The sequence below is a fragment of the Sphaerodactylus townsendi genome, linkage group LG10 (assembly GCF_021028975.2).
Source record: "Sphaerodactylus townsendi isolate TG3544 linkage group LG10, MPM_Stown_v2.3, whole genome shotgun sequence".
In the NCBI taxonomy this organism is placed as follows: domain Eukaryota; kingdom Metazoa; phylum Chordata; class Lepidosauria; order Squamata; family Sphaerodactylidae; genus Sphaerodactylus; species Sphaerodactylus townsendi.
This window is the reverse complement of record NC_059434.1, coordinates 29,687,802-29,701,434: the sequence shown is the minus strand read 5'-3', so window position 1 is coordinate 29,701,434 and position 13,633 is coordinate 29,687,802. Positions and strand designations below refer to the sequence as shown.

At 46.6% G+C, this 13,633-nt stretch overlaps 1 protein-coding gene across 7 annotated transcripts in view; it reads right to left on the bottom strand.

Annotated features, from left to right (window-relative positions):
- Positions 1-13,002, bottom strand: part of FAT1 (FAT atypical cadherin 1) — a 161,738-nt gene extending 148,736 nt beyond the window's left edge. For 2 of the 7 annotated variants that reach the window (XM_048510079.1, XM_048510083.1), the window contains exons 1-2: positions 12,879-12,997; positions 93-3,370 (exon numbers count right to left, since the gene is read on the bottom strand). In XM_048510079.1, the coding sequence (XP_048366036.1) occupies positions 93-3,351 (3,259 nt within the window). In that variant the 5' untranslated portion in view covers positions 3,352-3,370; positions 12,879-12,997. Of the gene's footprint in view, positions 1-92; positions 3,371-9,794; positions 9,883-11,055; positions 11,073-11,428; positions 11,463-12,878 lie in introns of those variants that run through there. The other 5 variants (XR_007245670.1, XM_048510084.1, XM_048510082.1 and 2 more) reach the window with 5 other exon arrangements.
- Positions 13,003-13,633: the final 631 nt, after the last annotated feature.

Here is a 13,633-nt window from a genome sequence, read left to right as displayed (position 1 = left end):
CATTAGAGAAACAGGTCAAGGACACACAAACCAACATAATTGTAGTAATTATTTAAAATTATATTATATAGAACAACAAAACAAATTCTTACCTTTTTCTTCATCTATTCTAAAAACTCCAATACCAGATCCATCTCGTATGGAGTATCTAATTTCTCCATCTCTTCCAGTATCTTCATCATAAGCAGACACAGTCATCACTGAAGTGCCAACAGGAACATCTTCATTTACAAATCCTTTATCCACAAAGCTGTGAAAACGTGGTGGGTGCAGATTTTCATTCACATCAACTACTTCTATTTCAACGTAACAGGTAGAAGATAATGAAATAGGCTTCCCTTTATCTTTGGCACGGACAGTTAGATTATAAACTTGTTTCCTCTCAAAATCCAGTCTCTGGACAATACGAACTGCTCCACTGAGTTTGTCAACATCAAAGCTTCCATCCCCACCGTCTAAGAGGCTATACCTCACTTGACTTGACTGGCCTAAATCAGGATCGTAAGCTTCCAGCCATGTGATAATGGCTCCTTCTGGAAGGTCCTCTCGAATTTTCACACGATAATTTGTTGGAATAAATTTAGGAGGATTATCGTTGACATCTTCCAACGATATCTTCAGCAGTACAGTTGAAAACAACTGAGGTTCTTCTTTAGCTTGGTCCCTGGCCTCTATTTTCAGGAAATGCACAGGCTGTGCTTCACGATCCAGAGGCCCTATAACTTTCACAACACCCGTCACGCTATTAATAGAAAACTTATCGGTATCAGTGAGTATAGAATATCGCACTTCTCCATTAGTCCCTGCATCGCTATCTATGGCTTCTATTTGAATTATTTCTGTATCCACGTCCTTGTTTTCACTCACATCTACAAAATAGCTGTCCTGTAAAAATTCCGGACAATTGTCATTGACATCTAAAATTTTAATATCTAAAAGAAGCCAACTGGATTTCTGTGGTATTCCAAGATCATAAACAGTAACATTCAATGTGTACTTATCTTTTATTTCACGATCAAGGGGAGATAAAATTTTTAGCATGCCGGTTTCCATACCAATGGTAAAGCTACTGTCGTTATTACCCCCAGAGATGGCATAGACCAGTTTCCCATTGAAACCAGTGTCAAGATCACTAGCGTTCATAAGAATTATGCTAGAACCTACCAGCTGATCTTCTTTTACTTCAATGCTATGGGGAAGATTTCCAAACTGAGGTGCATGCAGATTCACAGAGTGTGTGTCAAAATACACATCCTCAACCTCACTACGACCATGCAGCTTATTGGCTTGCAGTAACTTTTCCGCCAGCATTTTTGCAACGCCAGTTTCTTCACACTGTAAACTGACTGGTTTGCGGCTGGCAACTACAGTGATGTTAATATACAAAGGCGTTGAAAAGTGTTCTCCATCTGTAGCTGTAATTCTCAAGCTGTGAAAGGATGCTTTTGCACCTAAGCCATCTACTAATGACTGCTTCAGGGAAAGAACCCCAGAGTTTGGATTTAAACTAAACAAGTCTAATTCGTTTCCAGATTCAATTTGGTATTGTACCAACTGCAGCTCATCAGCATCAATAGCAGATACAGTTGTTATTTGTTCTCCAGCACCAAGTTCTCTGGGGATAGTTCCCACACAATTTATCTTCTCAAACAGTGGAGTGTTATCGTTCAAATTATTTAAAATTATAGTAACGGGTACCTCAGCTTCTCGGCGATATGGTGTGCCCCAGTCCGAAGCTCGAATCCTTAAGTTATAGATTCTTGGCATTAATTCATAATCCATGTTCTCAGAGGTACTAACAACACCAGTAAAGTGGTTTATCACAAAAGGAACGGGGTTTAAATTTGCAATGCTATATGTCACATAGCCACTTTCACCTTCATCAAGGTCATTCGCATTCACACTCATGACACTCGTACCTATAGGCACATTCTCATCAAAAGTTGCTTTATAGGATGTCTGTGTAAATTCAGGCGAGTGAGTATTCACATCTATGACTTTAATCAATACTCTTGTAAATGCTTTCCTGTCACTCGTCATGATATCAAGTTCAAAATGCGACGCGTGTCGCGCTTTTATGGGATCTAAAGTAGTAATAAGGCCAGTGTGAGGATTCAAACTGAATCTGATTCTGGTTGGTGCATTTTTAAATACGTATCTTAAATGGGAGTAACTAGGCATTGTTTTTACCATAGCCACGGGTGTGTTTGGTGGGGCAAATTCACTTATCTCTGCTCTATAAACATCTTTTTCAAATCGGGCTGGTCCAGATCTAAACTGGGGAGATACTACATGGATTACTTTTAAAGAAGAAAACTTTGGAGGATTTCCTTTATCCTTAGCTTGCAGAGTGAGGTTATAGCCAAATGGCTGGCTCTCCCAATCAATATTACTAACAGCTTTGATTTTATATTCTTTCCCTCCAGGAAAAGTCCTGATGGCTCTGAACTGCTGAAGCGGATCACCTGCCACAATGCTTAGAGATGCCACCTCTCCATTTGGGCCTTGGTCCCTATCCTCAACAGTTACAATTGCATATGCTGGATCCCTGTCCAGCTCTGAAGGAACCAAAGCAAGGGCAGTGATAATTGGAGCGTGTTCGTTAGCCTGCTCTATATAAACAGTCAACCTTGCCATGCTACTGATCCCGCTGCTGCCATACAGTTTCATTCCACGATCCACGGCAAGGATTTCCAGATCATAAACCTTTGTTTCGGAATAATCAAGCCTGCCAGTAAGAACTACAACACCGCTGGTTGGGTGTATAGCAAACATATCTGTCCTGTCTTTGAAACTATAATAAAATTCCCCATTGGTTCCAATATCTGCATCAGTTGCGCTGACTCTTGCAACGCTGGTCCTTATTGCTGTATTCTCAGGCAATGAAACACTGTAAGAAGTTGGGGAAAACAAAGGCCTCAAGTCATTTGTATCCAGGACTTGCACTCTGACTTTTGTGCGAGTCTCTGCATTTGTGTTCTTTTCTATTGCTTTGACAGTTAATACGTAGTGGTCTTTCACTTCTCTGTTAAGGATCGCTGTGTTTCCTCCCTTGGTCCGTATCCTCAAAAAGCAGAAGTCTCCCAGGACATGCTCTTCAGCTTTGAACAGGTTCTCAGTGTCCCCAGAAATTATTTTGTATTTTATATCCCACAGAGAGTCTGTAATGTAAATGCCCATTTTAACCGGATGCCCAATGTAAGTTTTGGCAGCAGAGTTCTCATACACTGTGGCATTGTAGTGAGCTTGAGTGAACTGCATTGGCAAAGTGTCATGTGGTCCTGGGGTTCCTTCACAGTTTCCAAGACGCTGCAAGAGCAGCAGCAGCAACATGGTCCAACGTCCCTCCATGGAAGCAGCTCCCCAAAACCTGGAGAGAGAAGGAGGGAAAAACAGGGATGTTAATCAGCCTCTTCTGAATGACGGTAAGTCACACTTAAACAGACAGGCCCTTAAAATTTTGCATGCTCATGGTATATACCAGAATTTTCCAACACTGCAGATAATCTTTCATTACAGATGCAGGACTTAAGAGGGTTAGACTAGTATCTAGAGGAGATGCAGTTTACACTTTACACTCTGCTCCCTGGGTGACCTTAGGCTGGCCATGCCTTATCCATACAGGGATGTTGTGAGGATAAAGTGGACGCCAGAAGAACAATGCAAGCTGATTTAGTCTCCACTGGGGAGAAAGGCAGAGTATGAATGAAGTCAAACACATACTATATTCACCAACTGCAACAGACTGAGATGGAATGGGACAATGCCCATGCAACCAAGACAACTTCTGATACATGGAAGGTTTTGGGAACCACTCAGTAAACACAACCAAAAGGAGTCAGACGGTTACCTGCAACATCTGAACTGTGCTTCTGTTTGCTCTTCCTACCTTGGGCTGATAGCTGGCCTGAAGGAAAGTATCCTATTCCTTTACAAGAGCCTTAATATGGGGAAATGGGCAGTTGCATCTTTTCATGGCCTCAAGATATATGGATACCAGGATATATTTGGGCAGCTAACAGTTTAAAATAACATAATAAGGATGTTAAGGTACTCTTTTACAGTTATACCCTAGCATCCTTATTTTTAAAAATATTCTTAAGGAAACACAGAATATGGTATCACCCCTCCCACCCAGCTCTAAATACAGGTTAACACCACCCAATGTGCTCCTCAAAGCAGAGCAAGATTGGAAAGTTTCAAATAACTTGCAACCTGGAAGCCTAACGGTCTCCAAAACTTCCATTCTTCACTTTTTGTACATAAATACCCATCTATTTATCACTGTAGATAGGTGAACTCTTCCACACCTAGTTACACATTTAGATAATATGAGTTCAGCAATATTTTTAAAACCCAAGGTTGTCAAAATTGTGATTTGGCTGTGTTAAAGCTCACATTAAAAAATGATTATCCAGAAACTGAAAGATGACCAAAACCACATTACAGAAATGTGTTGGCTCTTCTGCACGCTGATGACTTCCCACTGGCTATTCAGAGATACATTAGCTTCAACATCCAGTTGCACAAAAAATGGAAGAATCCCATTCTTGAGTACCTCATTCCTTGGCACTTGTGAACAGACAATCCTCACCCATAATCCACCCACCTCATGGATACGCTTGCATAGTAAGTTATTCCCAGCAAAGGGTCTGCAGTGTGTTCCCTACTCCCAGACCGACTATCTCACTGTACTTTCACCTGGTTCTCTCCATTTCCCTGACAAGGACACCCCAACAGGCAGGTGTCTACAAGCTCTTGTGCTCATATGTGATATACTGCTTATAGATACCAGGAACAAGAGCTATAATTAAAGTACAGTATTGATACCAAAGGCAAAAGAATCATCCTTAAAGCAAGGTAAACACATCAAGACAGTCAATAAATGGTATTCTATAAAAGTTTTCAGTTTATCATCAACTGTTCAACTTCAGCAAACCAAAATACTGTAATTCCACTTCTGCAACATTTTTGCCAAAGGCTATAAATTTTTATTATTATCTCTGAAATATGACAATGTTTAAGATTTTTTTCCCCTGTATCAATTTTCAAAACTGTAAAACTGCTTGCTAAGCCTTAAGGGTCATATAAACTTTTCCAAAGGCCAGGCCCAAACGTTTTTGTTTCTGGCACAAGAAACAAAAACAATTGGTGTTCTCATTTCTTTCTTCATATGCAAACCTGCTTTAAAGCTTGTTACAATTTGCCTAGCTTTGCAATCTTGGAGGGAACTGTAACTCAAGGCTATCAAGCTGTAGTGGGTTATTCTACTGGGGAAGCAACATAATGCCTCTTTCTCTCTGTGGCAGATTCTGCATGGGCCAAAAACAGTGGTGTGAAAACAGTGTTTAAAATGGTGTAAAAGGGTTTACACCATTTTCACACCGCTGTTTTTGGCCCATGCGGAATCAGCCTGTGTGTGTTTGTTCTGTCAGATCTCAGCTGACTTGTGACTCTGTAGGGTTAGGGTTAGGCAGGAGACATTTGGAAGTGGTTTGCCACTGCCTGCCTCTATTTGGGCTGAGGTAGTTTTGAGAGAACTGTTGCTGCCCCAGCGGACTTCATGGGAAGGAACCCAGTTTTCCAGATTTAGAGTCTGCTGAGATTAATCACTACACCACCCCAGCTCTCTACCTAAAGACCATACTGGTATGAAAGATGTACATACGGAGAAAAAAAATCATACACATCAGCTAAAAATTTCATAGGCCAAAAAATTTCACTGAGATTGCTATCGAAACATAATATCTGCCTTCCCCCTTCTCAACAACTATTGCCTCAAATTAGTTTCAGTCCTCTTCCCTATAGCACTTGCTGCATCTCATACCCTTAGCTGGCCTATGATCATATAAAAGATTGAATTGAGCACCAACAACGACTGTGTATGAAACACATCACAGCATTCTTTTGTGCTAAGCACAGAAATGCAGCTGTTTCTCCCAATCTCTCAAAAACAAGGGAAAAGGGCACCAAAAACTACCGTGGACATTTCTGCCGGTGCTAACAGACGCAAGAAGACAACTGCAATATAGTATCCCAGAGTAACTTCTGTGAGTGACACACAAGGGTGCTATTACATCTGTATTTGCTAGCCGCTTAAGACTGCTAATGACCATGACTCTGGAGTGTGTGCACTTTTATCAAACAACCATGGTTACAACCACTACTGCTGGCCAGTGAAAATATATTCAGGCACAAGGGAATTATTTTGTTGTACTCTTATGGCAGGCTTTTAAAACCTGTACTGGAGACTTCAAGCCAGAGATTATTTTGTGATGTGCCAAGAGTTATAGAGGCGCGTAAGAAAAACTTTCCAAGTTTCAGCTCTGGATTTAACCCACACCAGCACGCATCCTTAATCCCAGCAGGATACACAACAAGGCAGCTCACAATGCCAACATCACTACATGGTAATTAGAAATAGACACTTCAGGCTGTGTTAGAGATGACGCCAATATATGTTCTGCCAGTGCAAGATTTTCTGCACCAAGCAAAATCCCTGGTGTGGAAGTTATGGGAAATCTCAAAAAAAAGAAGTCCATCCCTCCTTTCCGCTAAATAACTATTTTATTATTTAAAAGTCATGTTATCAAACTGAAACAGCTTCATATACTAGCTACACCAGTGGTGGCGAACCTATAGCACTCAGAGCCCTCTCTGTGGGCACGTGCGCACAGAGTTCATCGTGTAGGGGGAGCGGAAAATCACCCCCCCCACCCACACATCTAGGCTGGCCTTGTTTCTGAGTAAACCCTCCTAGGGTCGTGAGTCACCCATTCAAAGCGTTGCACGGTTGCTTCACCAAGCTTACTCCCAAGTAACGTTCTCTTTGGAGCAAACCGTTTTTTCTAAACTAAAACCTCAGTATTCAGGTTAAATTGCCATGTTGGCACTTTGCAATAAATAAGTGGGTTTCGGGTTGCAATTTGGGCACTCTGTCTCAAAAAGGTTCGCCATCACTGAGCTACACCAAGAATACTACTTGATTTTAAATATGAAAGGATTCACTGGCTTAAACTTTTGACTTACAACTATAACTATTATAGAAGAAACAAGCTATAACTATTCCTTCTGTGATGCTCAGAATACTTTTATAGCTATTACTATAAATTATTTTCAAAGTTGATACATTTGCTATTGATGGTTAATGTTCTGAGTTCAATAGAACTTACTCCAAAGTGAGCAAGTAAGGATTGAAGCCCTCATAAGAAGAAGAGTTTGGATTTATATCCCCCCTTTCTCTCCTGCAGGAGACTCAAAGGGGCTTACAATCTCCTTGCCCTTCCCCCCCTCACAACAAACACCCTGTGAGGTGGGTGGGGTGAGAGCTCAGAAAAGCTGTGACTAGCCCAAGGTCACCCAGCTGGCATCTGTGGGAGTGCACAGGCTAATCTGAATTCCCCAGATAAGCCTCCACAGCTCAGGCAGCAGAGCTGGGAATCAAACCCGGTTCCTCCAGATTCAAATGCACCTGCTCTTAACCACTACTGCTAAGACCTTAAAAAAAGCCTGCTGGATAAGACCAGAGTCCATCTAGTCCAGCACTCTGCTACTCTCAGTGGCCCACCAGGTGCCTTCAGGAGCTCACGTGCAGGATGTGAAAGCAATGGCCTTCTGCTGCTGCTGCTCCCAAGCAGCTGGTCTGCTAAGGCATTTGCAATCTCAGATCAAGGAGGATCAAGATTTGTAGTCATAGATCCGTGGTGGTGAACCTTTGGCACTCCAGATGTTATGGACTACAATTCCCATCAGCCCCTGCCAGCATGCCCATAACATCTGGAGTGCCGGTTTAGCCAACACTGTAATATATCGAGCTTCTCATCCGTGGTCTGTTCCGGCCTTTTTTAAAGCTTTCTCAGGTGGTGATTCATCACCACCTCCTAGGGCAGCATATTCCAAACACCAATCACACATTGTGTGAAAAAATGTTTCCTTTAGTCCTAATTCCCCCCTCCACCCCCAGCATTTTCAATGTCTGCCCCCTGGTTCTAGTATTGTGAGAAAGAGAGAAAAATTTCCCTCACCTGACTGGCTTAAATTTACATTAGCCCTGGGCACAACTGGTCTTTGAATCAAATTGCTAGATATCGACATATATGAAAGGTATTAGTAACTTACTTCCTATGAAGTACCAATTACCTGCAGTACTTGCACAGCACACACAGAGAGCTGTAAAGACTGTGAAAGAGACACAACCTTCTTGATTCTATTTTTTGCTGTAGTAAGTTAACTAACTCGAACTTACTAAAATGAGAGTGAAATACAAAGCTTTGTAGGATGCTGGGGATCTTGCAAGAGAAACTGATAGGGAGAAAAGGGTGGGGAATCAACTACAGATCAGTCCTCCTTACTGAATGATCAAGTGCTGATTCAATTGAAAAAGTTTGAGGGTGAGTTATTATAAAAACCACCAAGAGAACAGAGGGCCACAATCCAGCCAACATTTAGCATTCCAAAAACAGGTCAAAGTCTCCACTGAAGTGCAGGCCACAGTTCAAAACAGAACACTGAATTTGATAAACCTTTGGTCTTTTCTTTGGGTTACAATAGCGTGATACATGCAACACAATCCTCTGCACGTCTACTCAGAAATAAGTCCAACGGGGCTTATTCCTAAGTGGACATGCCCAGACATGCAACCTTAAGCAAGGATTTCAACTCCCCACTGAAAAATCAATGAGAACTCAATGAGAATTTGGACTGTGCCTGGGTTGTACTTTACAGATTTTTTTCTGGACAGCAAATTTTCAGTTTATGGGTATTAATTTTACATGATCCATATATATAGTAAATACAACCCCTTCTTTTCAGGATACACTACTATCATGTTGTTGTTCTTTCTCAATACAACTGAGACAAAAAATAAAACCCAAAATCTTCAACTTTTGATCTCCTTTTAAAAACCCCTAATAATTCAAAACGAGGGAGCACCCAGGGCAGTCAACAGCTGAACAACAGTTAGATCAGAAACCAAAATGGATTTTAGAGAAAAAATTTCTTGTGGGGTGGGGGGATGCTGCATACACTTACTAATCTAATTATAAAAGTAGCTCGGCTAGGGAGGGGTTGAGAGGAAAACTGGGTGGAGATAACCCTCCCTGTATCAGCAGCACCTGGAAGCAGTTCTGAAATAATATATATACCATAATATATATAAGTCCAGATTTGGGCCTAGGAGTTGCATAATGTCTGAAGTGCTGCGCATTGCTACAGAAGCAAAGTCTATCCCCAGAAGACACAAGATGCCTACACATATGAAAGGTATCAGTAACGTTACTTCCTTGCCTACCCTCAGAAGACACAAGATGTCTGGCAAACGTTGCAGGAGGAGCTGGGAGACCCCCTGTAGATTTTACACACAAACCCACACAGCCCAGTTCCGTGCTAAACATGCCCTGGCTAGCAAGCGGCAGCAGGACAATAACACCCTAAGCGGCCCCGTAGGCTAATGTGCGATTCTCCTCGCATCCCCTTCCTACACACACACACACACACACACACACACACACACACACACACACACACACACACACGGCCTTTGAAGGCAGTCAGAGAGGAGGCGAGGAAAGCCAGGCATTTTGCTTCTCTGGATCCTCCCAGCCGCCAGAACTGACCCCAGACCGAGCTGGGAAGTTTTTGTTCCCAGGCGCGCATCCTCGCTCCCCGCCCCCGATGGTCACGCTCGGAAAGGCGTCCGCCAAACTTTCTTTCTGCAACAAAGTTTGTCCCTAAGAAACCGCAACACCCCAGGCTCCCCTCCCCCACCCCCGGGGGCCAGGCCTTGCGTGTCTCACCTCCGTCCGGCCCTCAACGCCTCGTCGGAGGTTTCCGACGGCTGCGCTCCCAGCCCCGCATGGTCCCCAACCAGCCCGGCGCCCTCGCCTATTCTGCTCCGTCTGGCACACTCGCCTGCTCGGATTCCTCCGCCAAAGCAGGGGCCGCCGCCGCAAACCGCCTCCGGAACTAATTTCGCCCGCATAAAAGCCTCGACCGCACTTTGCAGCGGACCCAGCAGCTCGCTCTGATCTCGTCCGGGAGTGAATCCAGCCCTGGCGAACCAGCGCGCCACGCTCTTCCCCGGAGCCAGGATCCAATGCAGATCGCCAGCCTCCACAAGTGGGAGGGGGGAGTGAAACCGACTTGCAGCGCTAAGCAAGCCAGGATCACCCCACGTCTCCGTCCTACTGGAACTTTTACTCGCGATCCCCGTCCAGAAGTAAGTCCGGGGAACGAATCCCACTGATTTCCCAAGAAGGAGTGGCGACGATCGCCAGTTACACTTGTGGGGAAATAAGTCCCACTCAATACAGTGGGATTTACTCCCCTGTAGGTCCGCAGCATCGGACGCTTACTTCTTAAACAAGCGCGTTTAGGATCGGGTCCCCACGAGCGCACGTCTTGCGCGCATTTTCCAAACCTCTGAAGGCAACCGCAAACGTCAAAATTGAGAGTCTGACTTTCTTTCTCAAGTCAGTCCTCCCAGTTCGGGATTCCCCTCCTCCCTTGCCGGCTCTCCGCAGGGCTGGCCCGCTGCAAATCCGCCCCTGAATGCAACTCATCCGTTTCCAAGTCTGTAATTGCTTTACAGTTTGCTTGATGGAGCCGCAAGTCTTTCAAAGGGGATCCTCGGCCAAGCCAGCCCTGCCTTCCCCTCCCCTCCCCTGGGGCTTCGAACACTCCACCGCCCGGGGCTCCCAGGGACGCAGGAGGGGAAGGGGACCGAGCGGCGACAGCAGTGGCGGCGCAGCTGGACTAAGCCGACCCCGCCAGCTGCAAACCCTCCGCCTGGCAAAGCGGGCTGTAGGCTGCGCCCCTCCCCCCTCACAGATCTGCTCCAGTCACCCAAACCAGAAAATAAAGACCAGCGAGGTACCAACACCGATCCGAGAAGGGGCCCGTCCGGAGTTTCTCTCCTGCCCTTCCCTGCAGGGGGGGGGGGGGACAAAAACCGGGGGGGGGGGCGGTCGCCAACATCTCTGAGCTTAGTCAAGGCACGCTGCATTCCCAAACTTTTTTTTTGCAGTCCTAAAGGGGCTGCAGTTTAGCCACACTTACACGCGAGTAAACCTGGCCGGCTTGAGGAAGAGCCAAGCTGATCCGCGGTGGTCTGGGCCCCCAAAATGCTACACGTTTATTAAGCCGCAGATCCCACGCAGCACGACTGATGCAAGTTCCACGCTCCGCCCGGCGTGCGCGCAGCAGCCCCCTGAAACCCTTGCTGCGCCCCCGGGGCCGCCGGCTCTCCTTCAAACCTGCCCCATGAACTTGCTCGGAGCGTCGCCCGCTCTTTACCCGCCCAGCGACATCGACTTCCGAGAGGAAACTCCCCGGAGGCGGCCTCAGATTCTTCTCAGTCTCCGCTGGGAGTAAAAAAAAAAAAAAGGGGGGGGCGAGGTTTTTCGCAGAGTTTCAAAGCCGAGCGACTTACTCAGAGGAGGAGGAGAGAGCTGCCAGGAGCCGGAGGCAGGGGGCTGCTGCGGGAACACTGAACTCCGGCTGGGGCTCGCCAATAGGCGCAGAAGGCCAGGGGGAGGAGGAGGGGAAAAACCGAAAGGGATCAGGTTCCATTAGGGACCTCTGTTGCAAAAGCGCGCAGAGAGACCGAAAAACCCGATGCCGCCAGCAATCCGGACAACTTGTAGGGGAGATGAAAAGGGTTGGGGTGTGTGTGTGTGTGTTTATTTTTGCATGATAAACACACCGGAATGAAATCGCTAAGAACAATGAATGGTTCCCTCCCACCCTTCCCCGTTCGCCTTAGATCACGAGCACGTTTGCATTCGCTGGAAATGGCAAGTCATACCCGAAATCCAGCTGCAAAATTTGCACCGCAGTTTGCGCCGAAGGCAGGAAGAGATGCCTCCCTAGAGACCCCCAACCAGCCTCTGGCAAAGCGTGCATCGCCTTCCAAACCACCGACTACGGACACGGAGGATCAAAGCGCGGGATCTGGTCCGCAGCCGTGAAGACGGGCAGGTTCGGATTGACAGCCACGGCGCTGAATCCAAGTGGTCCGCTTCCCTTTCAAATGAGAGGGATCCCTTTCGGGTTCATCCACACAACCTCGTTTCACCACATTCTGGCCATTTATTCCCATTTGCCAGGCAATTCCAGAGCCATTCCGCTAAACCTGTTTGAGATCAATGGGTTTGGGAGAGGAGTAACTGTCTAAACCCATTGATACCAAATGGGAATAAAACAGACTAAGTCTGAGCAGGACTGCATTATTTACCAGTGAAATTCACCGAGGGCGGGGGGGGGGGGGTAGGTAAAAGGTACCCAAAGCCCTCCGAGGGTTTTATGCAGTCCTCTGCCCACCCACGTTTCCTCAGCGTAAATACACCAGAGATCAACCGACTTGTTAACGAGTAGACACAGGGGCGTGCTGTGCCTATACTTAGACTGATGGGAATGAAACCGGCTTAATTGCCAGCAAAAAAAAATCCGGTTTCATTGGGATGCGCTCTCATTTACAACCGCCTGGGCTCAAAATATACCAATTTCACGAATTCTCTGTATCATCACATTTTCCCTCCACGCCATTCATTCTGGGGGGAGAAACCCTCGCCGGAACGCGTCTTAAACCTGCGTCATTCGGAGACCCAGTCTAGATCCAACACCGGTTTCCGTCGAGGGTTACTTTGCCTAGAGCACGAAGGGCGAGTCCTTGCAAGGGTCTGCCCTCCTCCCACCCCGGCACTTGCCTGGATACTTCCAACCCCCTCCCCCCAAAAACTTAATTGATTGGAAGAAAACCCAAATGGCATTTTTCGCCACAGGAAGACCGGGGGTGGGAAGCAAAAGCCCTGAACAGATTTAACTCTCAGTAGCCTCGCCACGTTTCCTCCACACATTAAAAAGAACAAAAAAAATCCCACCTCCCGCACCAAGTGCGTAAAGATGCTGCCGCTTCCACGTTGACTCTTAACGCAGAAAGCGTAACGCAAAGTCTATCCAACCTGCGCGCTGAATGAGATTATCAATCCAAGAGAATCGAGGAAGCGGTTTTTTGCCCCACCCCCCGTGGGTTCATCGCAGAAGGATGGGACTCCCCCAAGAAAACTTAAATGCCCCCCCTTACAAACCAGAGGCCGGGCAGCGGGAGGGGCGAGGCCAACCTCGTGTCTCCTCCGGCCAGAACTGAACTTGGCCGGCTGCTCAGAGCGGGCGAGTTTGGCGCTAGAGGGCGCTCCGTCCCCAGCCATCCTCGTGGGTCTGGGGCTTCCTCCCTCCCAAAGGCCCCATTTCTGAAACAAGTTGCACTAGTCGACAATCAATGCAAGAAAAGAAAAAGAGCCAGTAGCACATCTTTGCAACGAGGTGCCATCGCCGCGCTTTGCCGGGCGCAACCTTTGATACAGATCGCTGTCTCTCCGCAAAAGGCAGGGCGGCACCCTCTGACCGATTACCCTGGGCAGGGGGTTGGGAGTGGGGGGGCGGAAGCACTCTGGTGTTCGTCCCCAAAGCTTGAATTGCCCTCGAAGCGCCTCGGCTGCACGACTCCAGACCGATCAACCGGGAGGGGAGAGAAGAAAGCCCCGACACTCACCCGCCAGACCAGCCGGGTCCAACGCGCTTCTCTTCCACCAACCGGCCCGCTCGGTGGTCGCTCAGTCCATTCCGGCCCCCGCGG